The sequence below is a fragment of the Pleurodeles waltl genome, chromosome 12 (assembly GCF_031143425.1).
Source record: "Pleurodeles waltl isolate 20211129_DDA chromosome 12, aPleWal1.hap1.20221129, whole genome shotgun sequence".
Classification (NCBI taxonomy): Eukaryota; Metazoa; Chordata; class Amphibia; order Caudata; family Salamandridae; genus Pleurodeles; species Pleurodeles waltl.
Genome location: NC_090451.1, coordinates 70,859,950 through 70,883,203, shown reverse-complemented (window position 1 = coordinate 70,883,203; position 23,254 = coordinate 70,859,950). Strand labels below are relative to the sequence as shown.

Below are 23,254 nucleotides of genomic sequence, written 5' to 3'. Positions count from 1 at the left end.
GGATACAATAATTATCACACAAGATAAAATCTGAAATCGAAGGGTTTGTAATTTATTGGGCGTAGTAATTATCACCTATCCAAAAAACTGGGCCATAATATGCAGACTTTGATGCTTATTGCCCCAGAACCCACATGCCCTAGTATTTAGTAGGCCTTTTCCTCTGGTTATTTTTGGCAGGTTAGATTTGCTGCTATTTACCTTGGAAAATTACGAGCTGGCAGGATTTGCCTCAAAACTTGTAATTACAGGAGCTGCTGTCCATTGCGGAATTTAAAAGACCACTTGTAGTTATGGCCTAAATTCCAATGTTAGCCATGCAGTGGCAGTCAATCCCATCGCTTACAGACAGGTGGGTTACATACGGCTAAATACTTCCCAGCCTTCCACGTGCCTCCTCTGGTTTACTTCCTGCAACACTTACCGTCACAGTGGCCGAAACACGTGCCTCCTCTAGTTTACTTCCTGCAACACTTACCGTCACAGTGGCCGAAACACGTGCCTCCTCTAGTTTACTTCCTGCAACACTTACCGTCACAGTGGCCGAAACGTAATTGTGTTTTCGAAATATTGTTCACAAGTTGGGGAGTTTATTAGTTCTTCTAGTACATAGTGGCCTTGATGCATTTATTTTATTGCTTAATAATTTTGTATTGTTACATCACATTTTAGACTAAAATGTGATTGTGAACCTAGTTGTAAAGAGATTTCACATGTTTTAACAGGTATAGTCTGGAAAGGTCGCTGTTCCTAATTATCCTCAGGATTTATAATTAAATCTGTGAAAAGTGTCTTTTTATGCAACTTGTCTTTTACAATTGTAATGGGGCGTTTAAGTAATCATTATTTACTTTGAAGCTGTTCGACAGATTGCTATTTTTTTCAAAATTCAATCAATTGACAGTCACTTCCTGCACTTTACCGGGCAGCTCAAATCAGACCTCCGTTGTACATAATTAACACTCAAGATTGCTAAATTTTATGATGGGCAATTCAGAAGCATTACTGCTTTTAGAAATGGCTACATTTGTGTCGCTATCAGTGGCGGCCGCCGCACATGTCAAGGAGGGGGTTGCGGGGGGACGACAAATGACAAGGGATTTTTTTTTTTTTAAAAAGGAAACCACTTACCTTAAGCCACCCGTCTCCCCTCGCCTCCTCCTGCTGTCTCACTCCTCTTGTGGGACACCAGCACAGGCTCCCTAGCAATTCTGGCACTGTTTACATGCTACATAGCATGTAAGCAGCGTCAGGATTGGTCTGAGCGGCAGTGACTGCCATTCAGACAAAAGCATGGGGTCCGTGCTGTTTCTCCAGCCCAGCTGTGTATACAGCCAGGTTGGAGAAACCTAAGTGCGCATGTGTGTTTGGCTGACCAGAAACGACCGGACAAACACACATGCACACTCTCCCATCTCCCACCTCCCTGTGGCCCAGCCCCACTCCTCCCTGCACCTGCTGGCTGAGCCAGCAGATGAAAAGTGAAAAATAAAATGACAGGAAGCTATCGTTTTATTTTTCATCTGCTGGCTCATCCTGGGGCGTAACGTCCCTCCGCCACTGCGGAAGAGCTGCCCCTGGTTGCTATTGTCCAGCCAAAAACATTGCTTTGCAACAGCTGCAGTTTAACCTATCTAACTACAGTGACAAACAAGGGCTGCCTTTTCCCACGCCAGTAGCTGGTTGCTTCGGCTATAACTAATCACTGTCTATTGACTTTCTGCAGTTTTGAACTGTCAAAGATTGTTAACAAAACATAGAATAGCCTATGACTGTGGTAAAAGCCTTGTGATGCCACTTCCTTATAGGACATCAAGGTGTTCTAAGGAGACTGGAGGTCACTTGCACAGGTCTACTTTGCATTGGCACTCTGAGTAACAAATGCGTAGATGTTACCTACAGAAAACTTGAACCATTCATGAGACGGTTGAGGTCTTTGAGCAACTTTCAGACCTGAATGGCTGAATTCCTATTGCTGGACTCGGCCCTTTCATGGTGAATAAAATAAGAATCCACCAGTTTTACGTCAATTACCACTAGAGGTTAAGTGACAATTCCATATGTGGTGTGACCTACACTACTTGATGCGCTGATTGCTTCATATATATATATATATCTCCTACAGGCAGTCTCCCCTGTTGGTAGTCATAGTTAGGACCATGTTTCCATAGAAAAATAATTTTTGACCTGCCTATATCTTTGGCGTTGTTTGACGAATCTTCTTGTCATTTTCTTTAAAAAAAAAAAAAAAAAAGTGTGCCAGTGATTCTTCTTGCGCACTGAAAGTTTCAGGGTGATCGGTCAAGCGGAGGTCGAAAAAAAGGGGGGGGGGGGGGTCAAAAAACATGTGTTTCCCATGTTAGTTCCCATAGGAGTTTTGAACATGTCTACAGCCCGAACCGCTGGACGGAATTACACTAAATTCAGAAGAAAGGTAGTTTTCGGTACGCAGATTACACTTTCTATTATTTGGTGTAAGTCCATTCAGTAGGTATTGAGAAATTTGCACAAAACGATAGAAATTCAGCAGTTATAGTTAGAGTTATTTCAAGTAAGTATAATTTGCAGCCTACACTGCTAATTACCCCAGATACTACAGCACTCATGACAACTTTTATAATGTCAATACAATGATCAATGAAACATTAGAAGACAAATTATTGAAGAAAAAACTGTGCATGGCGGGGGCGTGAGTTATAGTTACTTGAAATAACTAACTGCTGAATTTCTATGGTTTTAACTATAATGTCCCTGTAACCTTTGGTTTTGTTAAATGAATGTATATATTATATATAAATTGTTTTGATGACGAATGTGTTACTCTTCAGTGTATTGATTTGCAGTTTTGTTGGAGAATGCACTAGATGTCACACGTTTAAGCTGCTCACATTACAACCAATCAAATGGAGAAATTTTTTTAAATAAAAAGAAAATTATGGAACTGCAAGAGAGGCAGGTAGTCTGCCGGGGAAGCTCTTAGCATTGAGGTCAATTCGACACTTAGCAGGCTTCTTGATTTCTTCTACACCAGGTCACCCTGAAAGTGGAAAGCATGCCTAGTATTTGCAAATGGATATGAATTTCGCAGATTAACACATAAACCACTTTTCATTTAATTCAGTTGTCACCACAAATGAACTCAAATTTTGATTGTTAATCCATGGATTTCTTTTCTATACCGGTCATGAAGAAGAGCACATAGACTTCTAAAATGTATACCCCCAGGCAGAGCTTAATTTGTAAAAGAATACGTTCCAGGGCCGAGTGTTTGCTCAGAAGCCCAGGCCTGCGCTATCGAAGGTCGGGGTGCTGAATACCGAGGCTGTGTAGTCCAGGTTTCATTCATGCCTCTTTACTTCACCACTAGATAGGGTCCCTGCTGCTTTATCTCACACTTGCAAATTCCTTCTCACCGCCGCTTTCTCCCTTTGTCAATTTTTTCTGTATTTCTCTTCTTCCTTCTTTCCTCCCTTTTGTGCTTTCCTCGCCATCTCGTTCTAGGTCAAAGTCTGATGAGGGAAAATAAGTGCTAGCCTCCAACAATGAGTGCCTGTGCCCCCCCCCCTACAATTACAGGATCGAATTAGGCACTGTGAAGAGCTGCTAAAAGGACATGGAATGGGGTAGCACACGCATGTGCCGTGTCCTTGGGGCTGAAATGGAGTTAGAACCATGTGTGCTGGATTACCTGTATAGAACAGATGTACGCACGTAAGCTGTCTATTATTCAGAAATGCAGCTAAAAGCTGGACAGATATTTACTTACTTGAAACTCTAGAACAAATGTGTGAAGGAGCACTTGGTCGACTGTGTTGAAATGCGGCTCCAAGCTCAAGAAGCTATCTGTGCCATCCAGGGTAGAGGAAAAACACAGTGCTCTTCACCCAGTCCTGCATCTCCAGCAATCACCCCGGTCAACATTCTAGAATGTTTGTTTCTTTGATGAGGTCAGCTGGGGTTCTGAGACCTAGTGTGACATCACTCACCCAGTGGCCCCTTTAAATCTTACTCGCAGCAAACCTACCTGCTGAGATCTCCATAATGGATGGACACTGCTGTGTGCTGGAAAGCAGGTCTAATCTATGTATCTCCTTAGAGCTCTAGGATAGACATAGGGTGAGCTCACTAAGAGGGAAACTGAGCTAGACAGATATGTCCCTCTTTAGATAATGACAATGGAGGTGCCTATGCACATTACTCATTCTGGGGAGATTGTGTTCCGGTTCAGGGAGGATCTGACCTGCCAGTTCGGGCTGGACTGTTCCCATTGGAGCTGGGTCAAGACTGCTTTACATATGAATGGGTCCAAACCGACGGGGCATGGTAAGCAAAATAACAATGGACTGGGCCCCGAGTATTTACCAGTGGCTGAGATTAATTCAAACAGTCCATCCATCACTTTTTGTTATACTTTAGCGTGTCACCCTATGTGAGACAGGTATGCCCAGACGTGAGTCCTGTGATTACTTTGTCATTGGAACAAAGCTATATCTGGCTGATAAGCGCTAACTAGGGCAAAACTGGTCCTTGACATAGTGTGTTCCGGTTCTGGCAGGACCTCGTCAGCCAGTTCAGGCTGGCCTGTTCCCATGAGTAGCAGGGTCAAGATTGATTTGGCTGAGGCCACACGGAGGAGGCATGTTGTGCAAAATAGCAATATATTGGGGTGTGACCCGAGTAATTGCCAATGGCTGAGATTAAGGCAAGCATCCCATTCATCACTTTTTTGTATATTTCACTCCACCTGCAACCACTAGCTCAAATTAAGCACTGCCCTGGGATTAGCACTGGGTTGTACTGACCGGAACAAACTACACACTTGCAGTAGTGAACATCACATAAAAGTAAATTGTGCTCACACAGGAAAGAGACTTCAGACAGACACCGATGACGCAATCTGGAATGACTTCTTGGACTCGCTCGAGGATATCGCAGACCATATTCAACCACAATAGGTAAGTTACTTGTATAATAACATGACTAAGCACTAGCAGCATGAGGCTCGAACTAAGGGCCAGATGTAGCAAAGGTTTTTACCCATTATGTGTCTATGGGAAAAAGTGTTCGTACATATGGCCCTAAAAGCCTTGTGTGGCCACCCTTTTCCCGTTCACTTCACGCAAAATATCACTTTTGTTACTTCTTGCATGTGTTTACTGGCAGTTTACTTGTTTTAATCTTCACTTTAATCGCTTGTTTTTGCCGTTTGCTTCTTTTATTTTATATTCCTTGCTAATTTGTCAAAATAAATGAATAAGAAAAATCTTTCATCACTGCAGAAACACCCAACTACACCCCATCCTTTTTCAACTTCCTGGCTATTCATGCAACACTTTTCTCTGATGTTTGATGAAACAGGAAGACATTGTAGTTTCCAAAACATCAACACAATAATAATAATAATAATAACAAACATGGTATTCCTTCTTACCCCTGAGGCTTTCATGAAGGTTAGAATTTTATTTGAATTCATAGCTCAGCAGAAAGTGTAAGTCACTGCCCGCTCTCATATCTCCTCCGGCAGTCATAATGTCCGTCAACCCATTCCCACCTTGTTGCATCAGCAACTCAAGTAAATATACTTAGACTGGACAGGGTTGTACACTGTTACTCCTTGAGCGCCAGAGCCATACCATAATTTCAGGATAACCGGTGACATTGCTAATGCTATATATAAGCCCACTGTAGGTGACAGCCTTATGCCACCTCCAAGGGAGACTCAGGTGGGCCCCAAGTTGCAACAAATGGACAGAGAAGTTGCCTTTCTGACAGGAGTCTGGGAAGGACTTAAATAGCAAACTGACATTTTCCCTAAAACCCTTCCATCGGTGCTGACCCATTCCCATTTCGACTCACTTTATGCAAACTGATCTCAGTTGGATAACCTGAAAATCTGCAGGCCCTGGACTAACAATGAACAGCTCCGACATATGATGTAACACAACTTACCTTTCAATGGGTTTCTGTGTCTGTACAGCTGGTTGGGTCTGGATTTGAGGTTGGGTTGGTATCACAGGCTGGGTTGTTATGAGAGGCTGGGGATGGACTTGCGGCTGGGTTTGAACAAGGGGTTGAGTGGGGATTAGTGGCTGGAGTGGGATCAGGGATTCTGGAGTCTTTTCCTTAGCTTGGAATTCCTCGGTCACTTGCTGCTCCGTGCTTTCAGTCGGGAGGTATCCTAGGTCTTCTGGCACGTAGACTTTGTCCTGCTCCACTTGCTCCGGCTCGTAGGTCTGGTCTACCTGCAGGTCGGCCTCATCCTTGGGGTAGTCCTCATCATATTCCTCACTGTAAGCATCGTCATCTGGGTCCCATTCTGGGGAGTCCTTCCGATAACTGACCGAACTGTGGCAGGAATGATAAGAGTCCCGATCGCGCTCATCAAAATCAGAACCCTGCAGGCTTTCTCCATCCGGGTCAAACTCGTCACTGAGCTGGGAACTGCCTTGACTCAGTTCAGCTGATGAGGCGTAGTGGCTGCTTCCCGTTGGGCTTCAGCGGGTCAGGTTGGATTGAACAATGAAACAAAAATAAAACAGCGCATTAAAGCAAGCCTTAGAGTCGAGGAGTGACCCTGCAGTTTGGGGATTTGAAGTGTATACTTAGCAAGGGTAATGCCACATTGCATCACATCATTTCACAACAAAACACAACAACATTGTAAAACACATAGCAGGAAAAGAGGGTGCTTGTTTCCTAATGACTTATCACCTTCAGTGCATACTCTTGGGAATACATGGACAGGATGTCACAAGAACCCATAAGAACGAAGCTTTCTAGAAGTTGACTTTTCAGAATGTGAAGGTATTACTGCACCCATCTAAGGTTCCCTGTCAACCCATCTGACCTCTCTTCACCGATGTACAGTCAGGGAATTTAGCAGGTACTTCCATTGCTGTTCAGGACTGAGAAAGCAGGTATAACCCCCGCAGGAAAACCCCAAATGCAACCACTTAACTTGTCAGCACAAGGAAGCAACTACATTTAATGGATTGCTCCTTTGAAGTTTCCCTCCACCTCAGCTTCAGCAACCTGCTGGTCCTACAAATCAACCACCATGACAACAGTCTTCTCTAAACCACAAGCCACCAATTGGCCACCCCATTTACAATACTTTAGACCCCTAGTTTTCTAGTATCTCTTTATCTCTAACCAAGTGTTTCGGAGTCTCTAAGCCCATGTATTGTCCTTTTTCAGCTCACTTATACTCTGGACATCATCCTCTTATGAAAACATGTCTTATTTCTTACACCTGCAAATCATCATTCTATCTGTCGCAGACCACCAGTTTTGAATGAAATGCTTTCAGAAACAGTATCATCCACGTTAACACTTTTGCAAGTATCCATCATGTTCTTTTGCGCTGTAGTTTCACTTGCCACCTTTCGTCCTACTTGCCATCACTCATCATCCTATATGCAGCGCTACCTGTCATCGGTCTCCAACCTCTGCCACATCATTTCTCAGCTCATCTCCTGGGTTCCAATCTAAACAATTACGCTTTCCTAATTCCCCCTCAATCCTGCCCAGCATCTTTCCTCAACCCACGTCCAGCCCTCCCTGCACTTTCTTCTTGACATAGGCACGGTCGTCATGCCCCACAACTTTTCCAAACTTTCAAGTACTGCCAAAATCACCTCTTCACAACTGCACATCAGTTCTCAAGTTCAGCAACTGATGGCATCATATCAAAACCTGCACATAATTCCTGCAAAGCCACATCATTTATCAGACTCTTGAGACCCTTAATGGCATTGCCCCATCTCCAATCATCCGTGTTTTCTTTTATTAATTCCGGTTTACACTCTCAGCTAAGTTGCATCTAATTCTGCCCACTCTTCTCAGCGCATTTGAAAAAACTCTGAAAAACCTTCCTTCAAATCTGACTGCATTGTCCACATGATTTACTTCAACCCCTAATCAGCTCTCCTTATCCCTCTGCCACCTCATGCACTGTCTCAAACCACTCAACATTACGCTGCACAGCTGAAAGCGAACAGCTTTATCTCACTCTAGCAAGCTTCCAGACATCCAGCTGATTTTCATGCATCCGTCTCAGAACCCTGTCAGCTATAAGGTTGCACTCATGAACTTCCAAGGCAGGTAAGTATGCAACTTTATCTCTTCTTGGGTGTGGGCTAACAGTGGTGATGGAAAGGAGAAGTATAGTCAGAGGAGGAAGGTCCCAATCTACTTGATGGCTGATCTGGAAGAGAAAACTAGACCCATTACGAATGTGGGGCTTCTTGCATGTGCCTTACTTAACACAAGAATGGTAGGTGTAATCATACATTAGGCTGGAGCAAAGTAAAGGTGCAATACAGGGAAGGATGGGTGTAAAGTACAAGAGCAAATAGCTAAAGTAGAAATTGGGAAGGTTAAAAGATAGATATCAGAAGGATTAAGACAAAATCTGAGCCAAGCAAGCTAGAAAGTTTCAGAGAGGGTGATTTTTAGGGCATTGTATCAGGAAATGAGGAAAGCTGGGTGTTGTGAATGTCAGATGGAGAAATGCCAGAGTCCTGCGGAACGGGAGAATAACTGAATAGAAGAACTGAGATACAAGCTAAGACAAGAGAGAGTCTGAGGAGAAGACAGGAGAAATGGGGGAGAACGTAGACTATGGTGTAGAATGTAATAGAGGGTGGTATCCAGTAACTATTAGCTTGCACAATGAGTGAAGGTTTGACCCATTGGAAAGGGCAGTCTCGCATGACCCCAGAATTTAAAGAAGTTCTTAACAGATACTTCACAATATTTCGTTCAGATATTATTTTTCAACCCCAAACTTTCAAAATTACATTTTTTCTGTTAGTGCTCAGACCATCATATAGTTATGAAAATTTAGAAGAGCAGATAGAACCAATGACTTGCTGAAATCTAAGCCACTAGACAAAAACACTTGAGAGGCAATAACTTGCACCATAGGAGTGAGTAAATGAGTTTAAAAATTATACTAAAGTAGACATTGAGAAGGGCACTATATAGCAGTAATGCAGGGAATAAAGGTGAAAGAAGGACTGATAGGACTGAATATTGAAGGAAATGAACTTCAGGGCAGCACAGAACTTCATAGAGACTTCTGACTTTCTCAATTCTTTTGTAGTTTTTTCTTTGCAGGAAGTTTGGTGGAAGCTCATAACGATGTCTGTCACTTGAATGTCTCTTAGACATTTAGCCATCATTTCCTTTGCCAGATTGTCCACCCTTCTCTAATCTCCCCAAGACAGTGCTGGTTCCACCTCCTGCACTAATGGTCAGTGATAGCCCCATACCCCACCTTCCCTTTTGGGGGTACCCTCTCCCATCCTCTGCTTTTTCTGACATTAAGGAACTGCATCAAATAGACACAGTGGCTATTTATGCTTCACCTGTAATTCAAGTGGTTGCAACACACTGTCATCACTCTGTAGCTCATTGGGCCATTTCCTAAGGGTACAGCAGCATGCGGGATTCACCCAAAGAATCCTTACTGACAAGTTCTCACACCCCCTTGGACTGTCAGTTAAAAGGGGATAAGACTGCTTTAGACACGGAGGGCCTAATTTACAGTTTGGCGGAGGGTGTTGCTCTGTCACAAACATGACTGATATCTAATCCGCCATATTACAATACCATTATAGCTTTTGGAACTGGAAATACAGCGGATGGGCTATCCGTCACATTTGACAAGGAGTAACCCTCTGCCAAACTCAAAATCAGGCCCTGAATATATGTAACTTCTCTGCAGATTGCTTGAACTGATCTCCAACTTACATGGCATAAATTATTGGGCATGGCAACCATTTGGCCTATGACTAAAAAGATTGGCTCTGATCAACAATTTGAAGAACTACAAAGGCGCTTACATTGAACCAGCCGATCCTGCTGATTCCCTGTGGCCAAGGCTGTTAAGATGCCCATACCTGAAATGACTTAACATCAACTGCAACACTAACAAACACCTTCACCCGAATACTTTAAACACCAAAGCCCACATTGATAGAGCATTGCCACGCAGCCAAGAGAGATGAAGGATCCACAGTGAGTTCTCTCTTTGCTGGTAGTCATGCCCAAACGGCCCCACCACACAAGGGCACCAGGCACAAGGTTCTGGTCTGGGGACACAAACATTTATGTGTCTCCCCAGGAGACACAGATGCAGGGACACATGCATGCAAACAAGAACAGCATTCAGCTCTGGGAAAGACCGATACCATACCCCGAATCCCACTCATCAAACCACCAGAACCCACTGTCTGATGCGGAACAGAATGTCTCTCTGTGGTAACCAGCGTGTACCTTTTGATTTGACATGCCTATGCTTTGATGATCTACACCATAAAAACTAGATGACTTATGTGGGAGGTAAGTAAATGTGAAAAAGCTTTCCACACTCACAGGCAGTGTGTGCCTGTCGGTGTGTGAGACAGAGAGACCTTTGTTTGCATGTCAGTGTTTTTATCCGAATGAGGGGAGCTGGAGTGAAATGTGAATGTCTGCTGATGCCACTTTTTGTGTTTGAGAATAAGTGGGTGTGCAAGACAGCATGTGTATGTCCATGTGTGTCAGTGTCGGAGTGTCACTGTGGGTGTGAATTCGAGTGTGCTTGTGTTTGGATCTGTGTGTATGTCTGCAAGTATGTGCAAATGTGTATATGTTTTTATGCATGCCCGTGTGCGTTCTGTGTGTGCATCTGTGTATGTTTGCCAATTATTGTAGCAGAATCTGTCTAGGTTAAAACCTAAGTCGTGAGAACACAGGTGTTCAGACCAGTGCCAGCACCACAATGCAAAGTTTGAAGACATTCCTGGCACCCCTAAATAACTACTAGCAGATCTACTTAATGAGAGACATTGAATGGGTTTTCTCTCAAACAGTCAAATGCAATAACTAAATGAGCTATGTGGCAAATCAGCATTTGCAGATCTCTGCACTGGATTAAACAATGGGGTGACCACAGATCAGTGGGGTAGGACTGCTTTTGGTATTTGGTGGTAGGTGAAGTTACCAGTGTCTGATTACTTGCACCTGCTGACCTCTATTGCCACCTTCCCTTGTCTCCCATCTCTTACCTTTTCTTATTTTTGGTTTATTTAGGTGTTTTGGCTTTGGATGCACATTCTATTGGCAAGCAGACTGACAGGATGTGAGTCTGATAGGAAGACTTCAGGTAAGATGGGAAACCCTCATGTGAGTTGGAGTACTAACAGGATATACATGGGGAGGTTCCTGCTAGTAGGTGTTCATCCAGGTAAGGAGAGTGGGGATCCTCTAGGAATCATCCAAGAAAGAAAATGGATACTTCGAAACAGAGAGGTGTCTCCACATAATATGTGGGTAAGTGATGCTTACCCCCGAAACCAAGGTATGATGTCTATCATATTGGTCAAAGGTTTACACAGACAATCTGAGTCTTTCTTTTGTCAAGCTTGCTTTAGTGGGTTAAGGTCTTAATCCTGCTTCAGTCGGATGCTCCCAAGGACGTGGAGAGTGGAAAATTGAAGATCAAAAAAAAAAAGGAAATGGTCAACATGGCAGCACAGGGTTAGGACAATAGCCCATTCCCCTTGGTCACTCTCACTTCTTGCAGAAAGTGGTGAAGGGGTATCAGCAGATACTGTACGATTGAAGATTGTGCCAAGAGCTAGAGAAGTTTGCCAGGAGACACAGGGGTCTCCAAAGAGCAGCTGGCCAATTGAGGAAAGGCCATAAAGCAACAGTAAATGCTGTCAAAACATCTTGCAAGGGGTCATCAGCCACTGGTCTCAAAAACAAGAAGCAACAAGAAAAGGTTCTACTTTCCTGTCTCTACCGTGTCTAAAAGGCCGGTTACTATTTAAATGACTGCATGGGATATCTTTCAGTAGTCCTCTTAAGATCCCACTTGTTTGTGTTCTCAGCTTTGAGAATCATTGTGTTGATTCAAATAAAATAGATTTACTTTAACTACGATCTGTGTTCTTTATGTAGTCTGCCAAGAAGCCTCCAGATACACCCTCTTAGTTTATGTCTTCTAACAACTGTAAGCTACTTAGCATCATGTGAGGAATCAGGTGTGCGCACAGATGACCACTCTAGGACTTACCAGAGTGTTGTGTGTACAAAGAGAATGTGCTCTCTGGCATCATCACCTTGTAAAATTTAGGATAAAGTTATAATCTAATGGAATTAGATCACTTCAATCTGGAGGTTTGAGATTGAACGAAAACAGACTATATCAAAGGCAGCTACCTGCAAGGTTTCACTCCTCAAGATTGCAAGCAGTTGTTTTCCTTGAGGCCTATTCTGAACATGTCAGGAGAGTAATCCATCAGCCTTGGGGGAAAGGAGAAATACTTGTCATCAGGGAGGTATAAAGGAGTGACTTCCGCAGGTAGGCTCTGAAGCTCTCCTTTGGCAGATAGTGCAATATTATCAAGTAATGAAGTTGGGTAGAATGTGAGGGTGTCCCTTGGCTAGTTCACAGATGAAACATCTAATATGCTGAGTGGGCTAGAAGAAGTTTGAGATGCCAAGAAAGTCCCAATATACTGGATACAGAGCTTGGAATCCAGAAGCGAACACTGAGAAATTGACTCTTTAGTATGTCTCGAAGAAAAGCTAAATTCACGCTATGATTACATAAAGAACTGAACATGCATAACTGCACAGTTTGAAGACTATACCATTTCATAAACTGAGAAGGAAATAGAACATTGTAAATATTGGGAACTAATCACTGTTCATTAAGTTAACAAATCACCGAAGATCCTAATGGCATTGTAAAATTATTGCACACCTAAGTACACCAGTGGTAGGAATATCTCTGCTTACAAAAATATTGTTATGGTGGAGAAAAACAATTAAGGTACATTTGCACCTTAATTCCCACAAAAATTTGCCCTATTTTCTAATGGAAAAAAACCACCAGGTTAAGTTTAGATATATTATGACAGGTCATATGAAGATACATTTTCTTTCGGAAATCGTAAAACGTTCAACCATCAGTTTTCTTCATTTTTTTTCTTCATACGTGATTAAAGATTTGAAAGTAAGTTTTGGGTTACTCAAAATACAACCCATCTACTTTACCACTACTCCCCTTTTGTTCACTCAGTCTTCCCACTGGCTGACCCCTTTTCCAACAGCAGGCGGGAACCAGGTTAGACCCGTTTAAAACCAGAAGGATAGGAAAGAATTGGGACAAAGGCACTGAGACAGATGTAGGGTGCTGAAAGTGATCGTGGGTGGTCTTCCGGGGTAACTGGAGGATCTCCACTGAAGAATGGCTTGGCAGTGTCAGCATCAACAGATTATAGTGACCACTCTCTCAATGAGGCCTAGTAAAATGATGGCTGCTTTCCCTGCTACTGGGTTGGGCTGGTTACCACCCCCCCACCCCCCTGAGCCCCTCGGTATCGGTCTAACCCGGGCTGTTAGGGCAACCACAGCACTGGGCGTCACTCACAATGTCTAACCACAAGGTAGAGACCCACCTATCAGATAGGTCTAGAGATTGTCTGCTCTCGAGCGAATGCTGGCGACTTGTCAGCCTGCTCGACCCAGAGGCGGACTCCAGATCACTGCGGCCATGCGTGGTAGAGTCTACGCTATTGATGCGTCTGCCAGAGGCAGATTGGGGTGGGGCACCAGCAGGAGAAGACGTGCAGTGGAAATAAAAAAACAGTGTCCATGTAAGCAAAGACCATTGAAATGAACATATTAAGCATCAATCGATTTAAAATTCCAGTGTCACAAGGAGTTTTGCTGGTATAGATGGGTCCTTCTCCCATCCACACTATCACCTCTCAACATTCACCTACAAACTGATTGCTTAGAAGTACTCACACACAGCTCACCTCTCTAAACACAATACTACTCAATATGCACTGGCAAACAGGTAACATAACACAAATGCTAGTTCACCTTTCCACACTACCAAACTACCCAGCCTCCGTGTTTCCAAGGCACCACATTATTTTTTTTCTGCACTGCCTTCTGTCTCTAAGATTGCACATCAAATGTCTGCCTTTGAGGTTGTGTGCTCATCTACAGAAATATTTAAGACAGTTTGTCTACAGCCTGCTTAAACACAGAATGTTCATCTACTTGCCACCTCTGAAAGACAGCCTCCCACGCAGGCTGATCCTCTACTCAGTGCCTCAGAGGAGGCACCTATTTACTGCAGGCTTCTGAGGCACTGCTCATCCTCTACTTTACTCTGCTCGCCTCTGATGGAGAAACTTCTCGTTTGCCGTTTACATCCCAGAGAGTGCTGATCGACAGTGTGCCTCTCAAGTCCCTATCCTAGGATGGCCAGGTCTCATCTCCCAGGAGTAGAGCTCTCCCTCCCCCATCCTGAGAGGCAGCTTCCACCCTCCTAATTCCTTCCCTACTTTTCAAAGAGTCCAGGTCTTCATCTTTCCTCATCTGAAGCCCAGATCACCTTCCTCTATCTGCAGGAGAAAGGGTCTCCCTTCTCTGTCCTAGTATATCTGAGCATCCTTGCTTCCATAAAGGAAGCCTGTCTCTTTCCTAGGATATCTGAGCATCCTTGCTTCCATAAAGGAAGCCCGTCTCTCTGTCCTAGGATATCTGAGCATCCTTGCTTCCATAAAGGAAGCCCGTCTCTGTCCTAGGATATCTGAGCATCCTTGCTTCCATAAAGGAAGCCCGTCTCTCTGTCCTAGGATATCTGAGCATCCTTGCTTCCATAAAGGAAGCCCGTCTCTCTGTCCTAGTATATCTGAGCATCCTTGCTTCCATAAAGGAAGCCCGTCTCTCTGTCCTAGTATATCTGAGCATCCTTGCTTCCATAAAGGAAGCCCGTCTCTGTCCTAGTATATCTGAGCATCCTTGCTTCCATAAAGGAAGCCCGTCTCTCTGTCCTAGGATATCTGAGCATCCTTGCTTCCATAAAGGAAGCCCGTCTCTCTGTCCTAGGATATCTGAGCATCCTTGCTTCCATAAAGGAAGCCCGTCTCTGTCCTACGATATCTGAGCATCCTTGCTTCCATAAAGGAAGCCCGTCTCTCTGTCCTGGTATATCTGAGCATCCTTGCTTCCATAAAGGAAGCCCGTCTCTGTCCTAGGATATCTGAGCATCCTTGCTTCCATAAAGGAAGCCCGTCTCTGTCCTAGGATATCTGAGCATCCTTGCTTCCATAAAGGAAGCCCGTCTCTGTCCTAGGATATCTGAGCATCCTTGCTTCCATAAAGGAAGCCCGTCTCTGTCCTGGGATATCTGAGCATCCTTGCTTCCATAAAGGAAGCCCGTCTCTGTCCTGGGATATCTGAGCATCCTTGCTTCCATAAAGGAAGCCCGTCTCTGTCCTAGGATATCTGAGCATCCTTGCTTCCATAAAGGAAGCCCGTCTCTGTCCTAGTATATCTGAGCATCCTTGCTTCCATAAAGGAAGCCCGTCTCTGTCCTAGTATATCTGAGCATCCTTGCTTCCATAAAGGAAGCCCGTCTCTCTTTCCTAGGATATCTGAGCATCCTTGCTTCCATAAAGGAAGCCCGTCTCTGTCCTAGGATATCTGAGCATCCTTGCTTCCATAAAGGAAGCCCGTCTCTTTCCTAGGATATCTGAGCATCCTTGCTTCCATAAAGGAAGCCCGTCTCTATCCTGGGATATCTGAGCATCCTTGCTTCCATAAAGGAAGCCCGTCTCTGTCCTAGGATATCTGTGTCTGCCAGCTCCCGCCCAAAGAATCCTATCGCGTACTTCAGATTGTATCATGACACACATCATTGCCCTCAATCCTAGTTGCCCATCTGTCACTTGAGATTCATCCAGTCTGTGCCGGTTTCCACAGTTTCACATATTCTCTTTTTAAACGGCAATGTTTGCAATTTTTCATGCTAAATAGACTTGACACAACAGAGCAGCTGTACACTCTAGACTGCTGAGCAAATGTGTCTCAAATCATCTTTTGAAATGCTGCCTTTAGAGGCAGAAGGAAGCCTTCCATCTTTGAAATATCTATTCATGCCGGAGCCAATGCCCAGGTCGGCAACATTTGCGTCAAATACCTCAAGTCTTATCGTGTTGGTTGTGTTGTGTCTAACCGTCTTGATCAAGCTCATTAGAACTGTGAAAGTGCAGAGGGCAGTCATTTGTATCTAGCAGTTTATCTACTGAGCACAATGCATTATACCCAACAGTATGTATGCACAGAACTTCCAAGTGTGGATAGCAGTATCACTGCTGACACAATCAATAGTGGACAACAATGTGTGTGCGGAGTACAACCGTGCGTGGCCAAGTCTTTGTACTCAACCCAATCACTTGTGGTCACGGACAGGTGTGGTGAGCAGAACCAGGACAGGCTCGGATCCACTATAGAATGTGCAAAGCACACATACCAACAATATGTCTGCTGAGCACAATCATTTATATGAGCTGTGTGTCAATGTACACCTACTGAATAGGATCCATTGTGGTGGGGTGAATACGCACTGAGGCTGATTTTCTTAGAACAATCTACTGATGTCTGGATGGTGAGTAACCGGCCTTTTCATGGAAAGGCTCAAGCCACTTTGTTTAGCAAAACCAGGATTTCTTTGTATTTACCCTCCCAAAAACCATGTTGTCAATTGACTCTTGCCCCTTAAGATTGAGATTATAATGCACTCCTGTTTTTTTGACTCTCGCTCAATCGCATTCTGGTTATAGGGGACCCATTTGTGTCAATAGTCGGCACACAAGTGAATCAAGTATTCCACTGCTTGGGGCCAGAAGGTCACACTAGGCCTAGGACACTTGAGAGCTTTGAGAGTGCAGCTCTATAGAGCGCTGAAGTTGTGTGTTCACCCACTCCCGTGAGGCTTCTGTACCTGATGGGCCGCTGGTCGGAGTAGTCCATGTCGTAGCTCTGCATGGAGTCCGTATAGGAGTCACGGGAGCTCGCCTGTTGGCTCCTCATGGGATACTGGTGGACAGAGGCATTGGGCTGGGAGGTAGAGATGAATGGCCGTGGGTTACTGTTACTGTTCTCGCTGCGGTAGTCGCTGTCCCTGTCATCCACTGCACTGTCGGGATCATCGTTATCTGCTCCAAGAGTGGGAGACAAGAACTTGAGTTAGGATCTCACTCATGAAAGAGTTATAAAAGAAAATAAAAAGTGCCAAGATAGTGCAGACAGAAAAACCATGGAATGCAGGTGCTAGGGATATTTTTGTAGATTTACAGCTTTACCATCAATCTCAAGAGAAACAGGAGACATTACTTAAATGAAACAATGCTCCGCCCTATGGTAGCTGCAGGTGGGGTCGAATCAGCCCTCCTTCAGTCAAATAATGAGCTTGTTTTCTGCAAGTATCCTCACCTCTAGCAGAATTCCTACAACGCCTCCTAAAATCTAGAAGTAAAGTGCCCCCTGCTGGCCATCTCTATCTCTCAATGAAGCCCACAAAGTCCACAGATTCAAGAATAAGCTTGTCCTCTGCTGACCTTGAGGTCTGTGGCGAGGTGCAATAACCACTTCTTACTGGGATCTGTGTGCGCTCTTCTACCCTTTGGGATAAACCTAGGTTCACCCTATGCACTTCATTACCTATATGTCCATCTGTCTGTCTGTCTGTCTGTCTGTCTGTCTGTCTGTCTAGCACTGGAATGTAGTTGCTTCCTTGAACAATTTGGCCACTCTGAATGCCTCTGTCCCACCTCTGGAGTGAAGAAGAGGAGTGTCCCTCAGCCAGATTGAGCACCATAAATCACCACCCACATTCCGCTAAGAATAGACTGCCCGCAGTAGAAAAAGGATCAGCTTTAGGTACTTACTTTGTTGGTCTCCCCAGCCAAAAGTATTCCAATTACCTACAAAGAAAAGGGTCAGAGACATTAAATGGTGACAGGCACCAGGGATCAGGAAGCAAGCTTAGGGATCGTACTCCTGCCGGACAGGTCTTTATAAACAGCCTGGGTCTTCACTTGGTCCATGAAGGCGAGACTCATGACAGGTTACACTTTTGACCGTGTAATGCCCTCTGATGCTTTTTGGATGGGTTTGGGCTATATGAAGAGTCCATACAAACTTTAAGGTTTTCAGGATATCCACAAAAGATACATTTACATACAAAGGTCCTCATTCACTAAAAGTTGGAAATCAGCACTTGCAGATATCTAACATTACAGGGGGGAGATTTTTGGAATAAGCCAAGTTTTCCAAGTTACGCATGAAAACTGCAAAAGTTGCGAATTTCCATGTGTACTCCTGGGCAACTTTTGAGATTCCATTTGCTCATGCAGATATATATCCATGTGGTTACTCATGCAAATGCACTTCATAACTTTTTTTTTTTTTTACTCCATATGGAAACTGCCCCCCCCCCCCCACACACAATTTCCCTCCCTTCACTCCGATCACTTTTTTGTTTTTTTTGCATCTCATTGTCACCCAGGAAAAGGATAGAATCCATAACGATTTGCATAGAGGGGGTGGCGGGGAAGTTTGTGGGTGTCCACAGACTCATGGGTCATTCTTTTTGTTCAAGACCCCCTTCCTCATCCCTGTTCATAGATCTAGCATTGAATTTTTGCTTCTGTAAATGAATGTACACGTGCAAAATTAATTTATAAGTGAAAAATGATTATTCTGAACTCGAGGCACGGTTTTAGACTCATTAATGAGGTGAGTCGCTTGTGTAGGTTTAACTTATATGCATAAATAGCTTCTAGCATGGCGCCAAATTAATCTGAATTGAACACATTTATATACTGGTTATCCTGAAAATCTGGCATGGATCTGGCCTTTCAGTGCCTACACTGGACTTCTAGCCATGTGTGTCCTCCGGTTCTCTCCCTGGAGCAATGTGATTGGAGGAAGGCAGTGTGTCTGTGGTCTTATCCTTGCTGACCCTCAAGTTTATTTGCCCACGAATGTGTCCCTAGCACAGGTTTAGAAAGAAAATGAAAATCAGATGCCATTTCAATGGGCTACATGCACCCACTGTCAAAGAGGAGCAACTATGCTGCCAAAAAACAAAACATCAAACCTGACACCTTCAGCCGGTCCTTCAGTCAACATTTTGCATCGATGCGCTGTTAGGATTAGGATTTGCCAATTTACAGTCTCCAGATTTGGGACACTTTCAGCCAATTTTGGCTTTTTATGCATTAGCAAGTGGTATAGTGGGACGCGGAGACCATAAACATACTAGCAAATAGGGCGTGTCTTTTCCCCACCAGTGGAGGATCAGCAACCCAGTTCCCTCAGGAACAGTCCTCTGCTTCATCTTTGACATGGGACCTGCGACTCTAAACTAGCAGGATTAGAAAGCGGACTCATGTTTGTTGTCTTGACGACAGTTCGTATGTGTGTGAAGGTGACAAGGTGTGGTACTTACAACACTGGGAGCCGGGTACACTTAATGGTTTATCCTGTTCTTCCTGGTATGAGAACTGTGGAGAGGGAGCAGGGGAAGACGATTAGGACATTGATACAGAGGTATCCTTTCCAAAACGGAAGTGGTGGCGCATTGGCCGCAGATCGTAAACATTGTACAGCACATTCACAAACTTGCCACGCGTGTCTTTAAAAATAAGTCATTGATCAGTAACACAAGTTCTACAGTTTCAAAGATTTACGTGCTTTAAATATCCTTTGCTAACAAGATCTTTGTATCATGTTGCGTAATATTCAAAGAACGTGAATCTACGAAATACTATAAGCTGGACAAGGATTGGTTGATTAGTTCTTAAGAGTTGATAACTTTCCAAAATGTAAATGACTTACAACACCACCTAGATCCCGGGGGCTGTTCAAACTATGTCAATGTGTGAAGCAAACAATAAGAAAAAAGTTATTAACCAGTTACACGAGATCTCTGCACTGCAGCTCTTGTAAACATTCAAGGGCTGGGAATATCCCTTGATGTGAACTCAAGCACCTTACTTAGATTGTAGGGCCCTTGCTGTGACACCGGGAGATATGCAGGCATGTTACGCTTCTACCAACATGTATGAAACCTTGTGTTACAGGTGAATGACTGCTTCACTGTGAGGATAGCCACATGACACCCACACAAAACCCAAGGGGTGCGACTCTGGGCCGGATGTAGGTACAAAGCAAATTGCAACTCGCAATTTGCTATGCAGAACAGTGTCTCAGACACCGTCTGCGAGTCGCTATGGGGTCGCAAAGACCCACCTCATTAATATTAATGAGGTGGGTCGCAAATTGCAGCCCCATAGCGACTATGGGCACTCACTAACATGGAGGCCTGCTGGAGACAGCAGACCTCCATGTCCGTGACTGCTTTTAAATAAAGCAGTTTTTTTTTTTTCAAGTGTAGCCCGTTTTCCTTAAAGGAAAACGAGCTGCACTTAAAAAAAAAATCCGAAACCTTTTGGACCACTACCTGCCCTGAAAAAATATTTTTGGGTCCATTCACAAAGGGGAAGGGGTCCCATGGGGACCCCTTCCAATTTGCGAGTGGGTTACCATCCACTTCAAGTGGATGGTAACTGCAACTCCATTTGCGACCGCATACGCGGTCACAAATGGAATTGCATCCCACTGCGACTAGCAAATAGGAAGGGAACACCCCTTCCTATTTGCGACTCTGAAATGCATTTTGCGAGTCGGTTCCGACTCGCAAAATGCATTTCTGCATAGGAAACTCCGGTTTGCGAGTCGCAAACGGCAATTTTTGCCGTTTGCGAGTCTCAAACAGTTTCCTACATCTGGCCTTTAGTAACTACACTTTCTTCCAGTATAGCCCCCAAGCCGCTATGCTTTCAGTCTGTTTCCGATATAAAGGTTTGACAAATACAGAGACCCTAAAAGAAGCACATCTTATGATTAGATTGAGGTAAACTGTGAAATCTATTGGCAAGAGGGTGTAGGTGTTAGCAAGAATTTATCTTGGCCTTTCTTACCCAGATGTTCTCATTTGAATTCACACACAGCCCAAAAGACAGTCTTGGTGATGACAATGTTAAAATTGGACATTCGATACAAGTTATTTGACTCTTCGGCACTATGCGTAACAGGAGTGTAGGGATGCAAACTTGGAAGCGTTGAAGATCTGTCCTATGTGCAGCAAGGGTCTCACAAATATCAGCGACAGTCTGTGCATGCGATCTAAGGTTCCTTCCACACTCATTTTAGTTTAGAAAGGGAAGATGCTGACCTTAGGGATTTGGTCAGGAAGGGTGATGTAAACCCCTCTGTGCTTGGCATAAGTAACACACAGAACTAGTGCCCGTTTATGCGTGACTGCTGGTTACTAGCTTTGCAGTAGGATTGGTTGACATCTGCTGGACCAGGGCAGATTTTCAATCACAAGCCAGACACAACTTCCAGAAAGAGTTTAGACTCCATCTCGGGCACTAGACCTTCTTTAGAACATATGTTTCAGACCCCCGAGTATACATGTCAGAGGCAACAAGTCCTCATCTCAAACATGCGGGCCAGATTCTGAAAAGATTCACAGTAAGCAGATGAGATTACAACCAGGTCAGGATTCTGATTACTCAAATAGCCATAAGTCTGGGCCAAGGCAAAGAGAGGTGGTATATGCTGATATCTGGCAGCGTATGTATGTCTGATAGGAACATGTCATGTAACCCTTCCAATCCAAACTGAGCAAGTGAAAGGGTCACTCAAAGCATTTCTATGGACAACAGATTGCCCTTGCTCCACTCCAGGCTGGTAGAGCTTCTATGGACTGCAGGGGAACCTCTGGAGTGTACTTTGCAGAGTTGAGGGTTCATAGTCTGAAACGAACTCTGGGAAACCTCCCTCTGAACATGTGGGATAGTGCGTCTACAGAAAGGGAACTATATCAGGATTTGGGATTGAGTTGGACAGTGCGAATCGGAAAGATGAGGGGCGTATTGAATCCTTATCAGCAAACACAGTCGTCATTGCAAACGAGTATTCAAAGCAAGTAATTTATGAGGGGTAGACACAGAAACTTTGCAAGGAATAGGCAGTTCCTCTACTTACGTCATCCTGGTCTCTCATGGCATTCAACTGTTCCAGTTTCTTGGCCCAATACCGTGCTTCCTCCTCAGGAATATCTGCAACAAACAGTGTTCAACATTTACTGTTCCGCCTCAGGAAGTTCCCTACTCTTATCCCTCCTTCGTGATTGTCATCGAGGTCAGGTTCCAACATCCTTAACCAGAAATACTTGTGTTGACATCCGTAGTGTCCTTCGACTACGTCTACTTGTGACACCAGAACTGCTCTTGTATACAACCGGACCCTCTTAGACAGAAGAAATACATGGCTGGAACTTACCAGAGGTCTCTGTGGCATGTTAGAAGTGATGAGCACTCTCTTTACTCTTGTACTTGGATGGAAGCTCTACGCATAACAGCGAAAACAACAGAATCCACCAGCTGTAGCTCATGATCCTCATGCAACCAAGAGATGACAAAGTTCCGCTCGCCAACTACAATTACCCAACTCAACCGACCACAGCAGATGTTCCAACACACCTTCCTCGTGCAACCAGTTCAGTGCCAAAGGCCTTATGGATGGCAACTTGCCAGGGCAACTGTCACTCAAACAGCAAACATCTAACTCACCTGAACAAACTTGATACACCAGCACTGTCTCATGCAAACAGAAAGACACACGGCCACAGGCATGTCTACATTACACCATGCCACTCAGTTCGATGTCTAACTCAACCAAACAGGCTAGATGCAGCAAAAGCACATTTTTCAAGTAAACAAGACAGCATCAAGGATCAAGGATCATATGGGTGGCAACATGTTACTTTCCTCTATCACCAAGCACAGTCAGGGGACTAACCAAGCTATGTAACAATGTGAGAGAGGTTTGCAATCCCCACAAAGATGTGGCAAAGTAGAGAGAGTTTGAGCATGTGTGGTTATCCACTCTCCAGAAGCTGATCAGAGGAGCAACCATGCTCGTCCAGGTAGCCCACAAGCCCAACTGGAATCACCAGAAGCATAAATGCTTTCGATCAGAAAATATCTCCTGTGATTGTTCACCGATGGATGCCAGGCCTGTTGCTGGGTACGATACTCCTTTGACTTGCAAAGTTTAAGTACAAGTAAGCGTTGATGAAGAATTGTGCATCTTACTAGACCACCTTACTAACTACAGAGCAGACTGACAGTCTTCCTATGTGGTTTTGTCTAGAAATTATCCCTACTCTGTACCTCATAGAACTCTCTTTCCAACAAACTATTTGGAATGATGAATCACCAAACTGGCACCGGCAGTGGAAGGGACCTCACACATCCTGTGACCCAAAATGCAAAGGTTTGACCTTTCTTCTCCCCAACAGCCCATCAGCAGCCTCCCA

At 44.3% G+C, this 23,254-nt stretch overlaps 1 protein-coding gene across 7 annotated transcripts in view; it reads right to left on the bottom strand.

Annotated features, from left to right (window-relative positions):
- Positions 1-23,254, bottom strand: part of UNC13A (unc-13 homolog A) — a 240,517-nt gene that overhangs the window by 114,872 nt on the left and 102,391 nt on the right. For 3 of the 7 annotated variants that reach the window (XM_069216650.1, XM_069216649.1, XM_069216651.1), the window contains exons 6-10: positions 21,919-21,992; positions 19,313-19,367; positions 17,748-17,783; positions 16,802-17,015; positions 5,950-6,492 (exon numbers count right to left, since the gene is read on the bottom strand). In XM_069216650.1, coding sequence (XP_069072751.1) covers positions 5,950-6,492; positions 16,802-17,015; positions 17,748-17,783; positions 19,313-19,367; positions 21,919-21,992 — 922 coding nt within the window. Of the gene's footprint in view, positions 1-5,949; positions 6,493-13,457; positions 13,584-16,801; positions 17,019-17,747; positions 17,784-19,312; positions 19,368-21,918; positions 21,993-23,254 lie in introns of all 7 variants that reach the window. The other 4 variants (XM_069216645.1, XM_069216647.1, XM_069216646.1 and 1 more) reach the window with 3 other exon arrangements.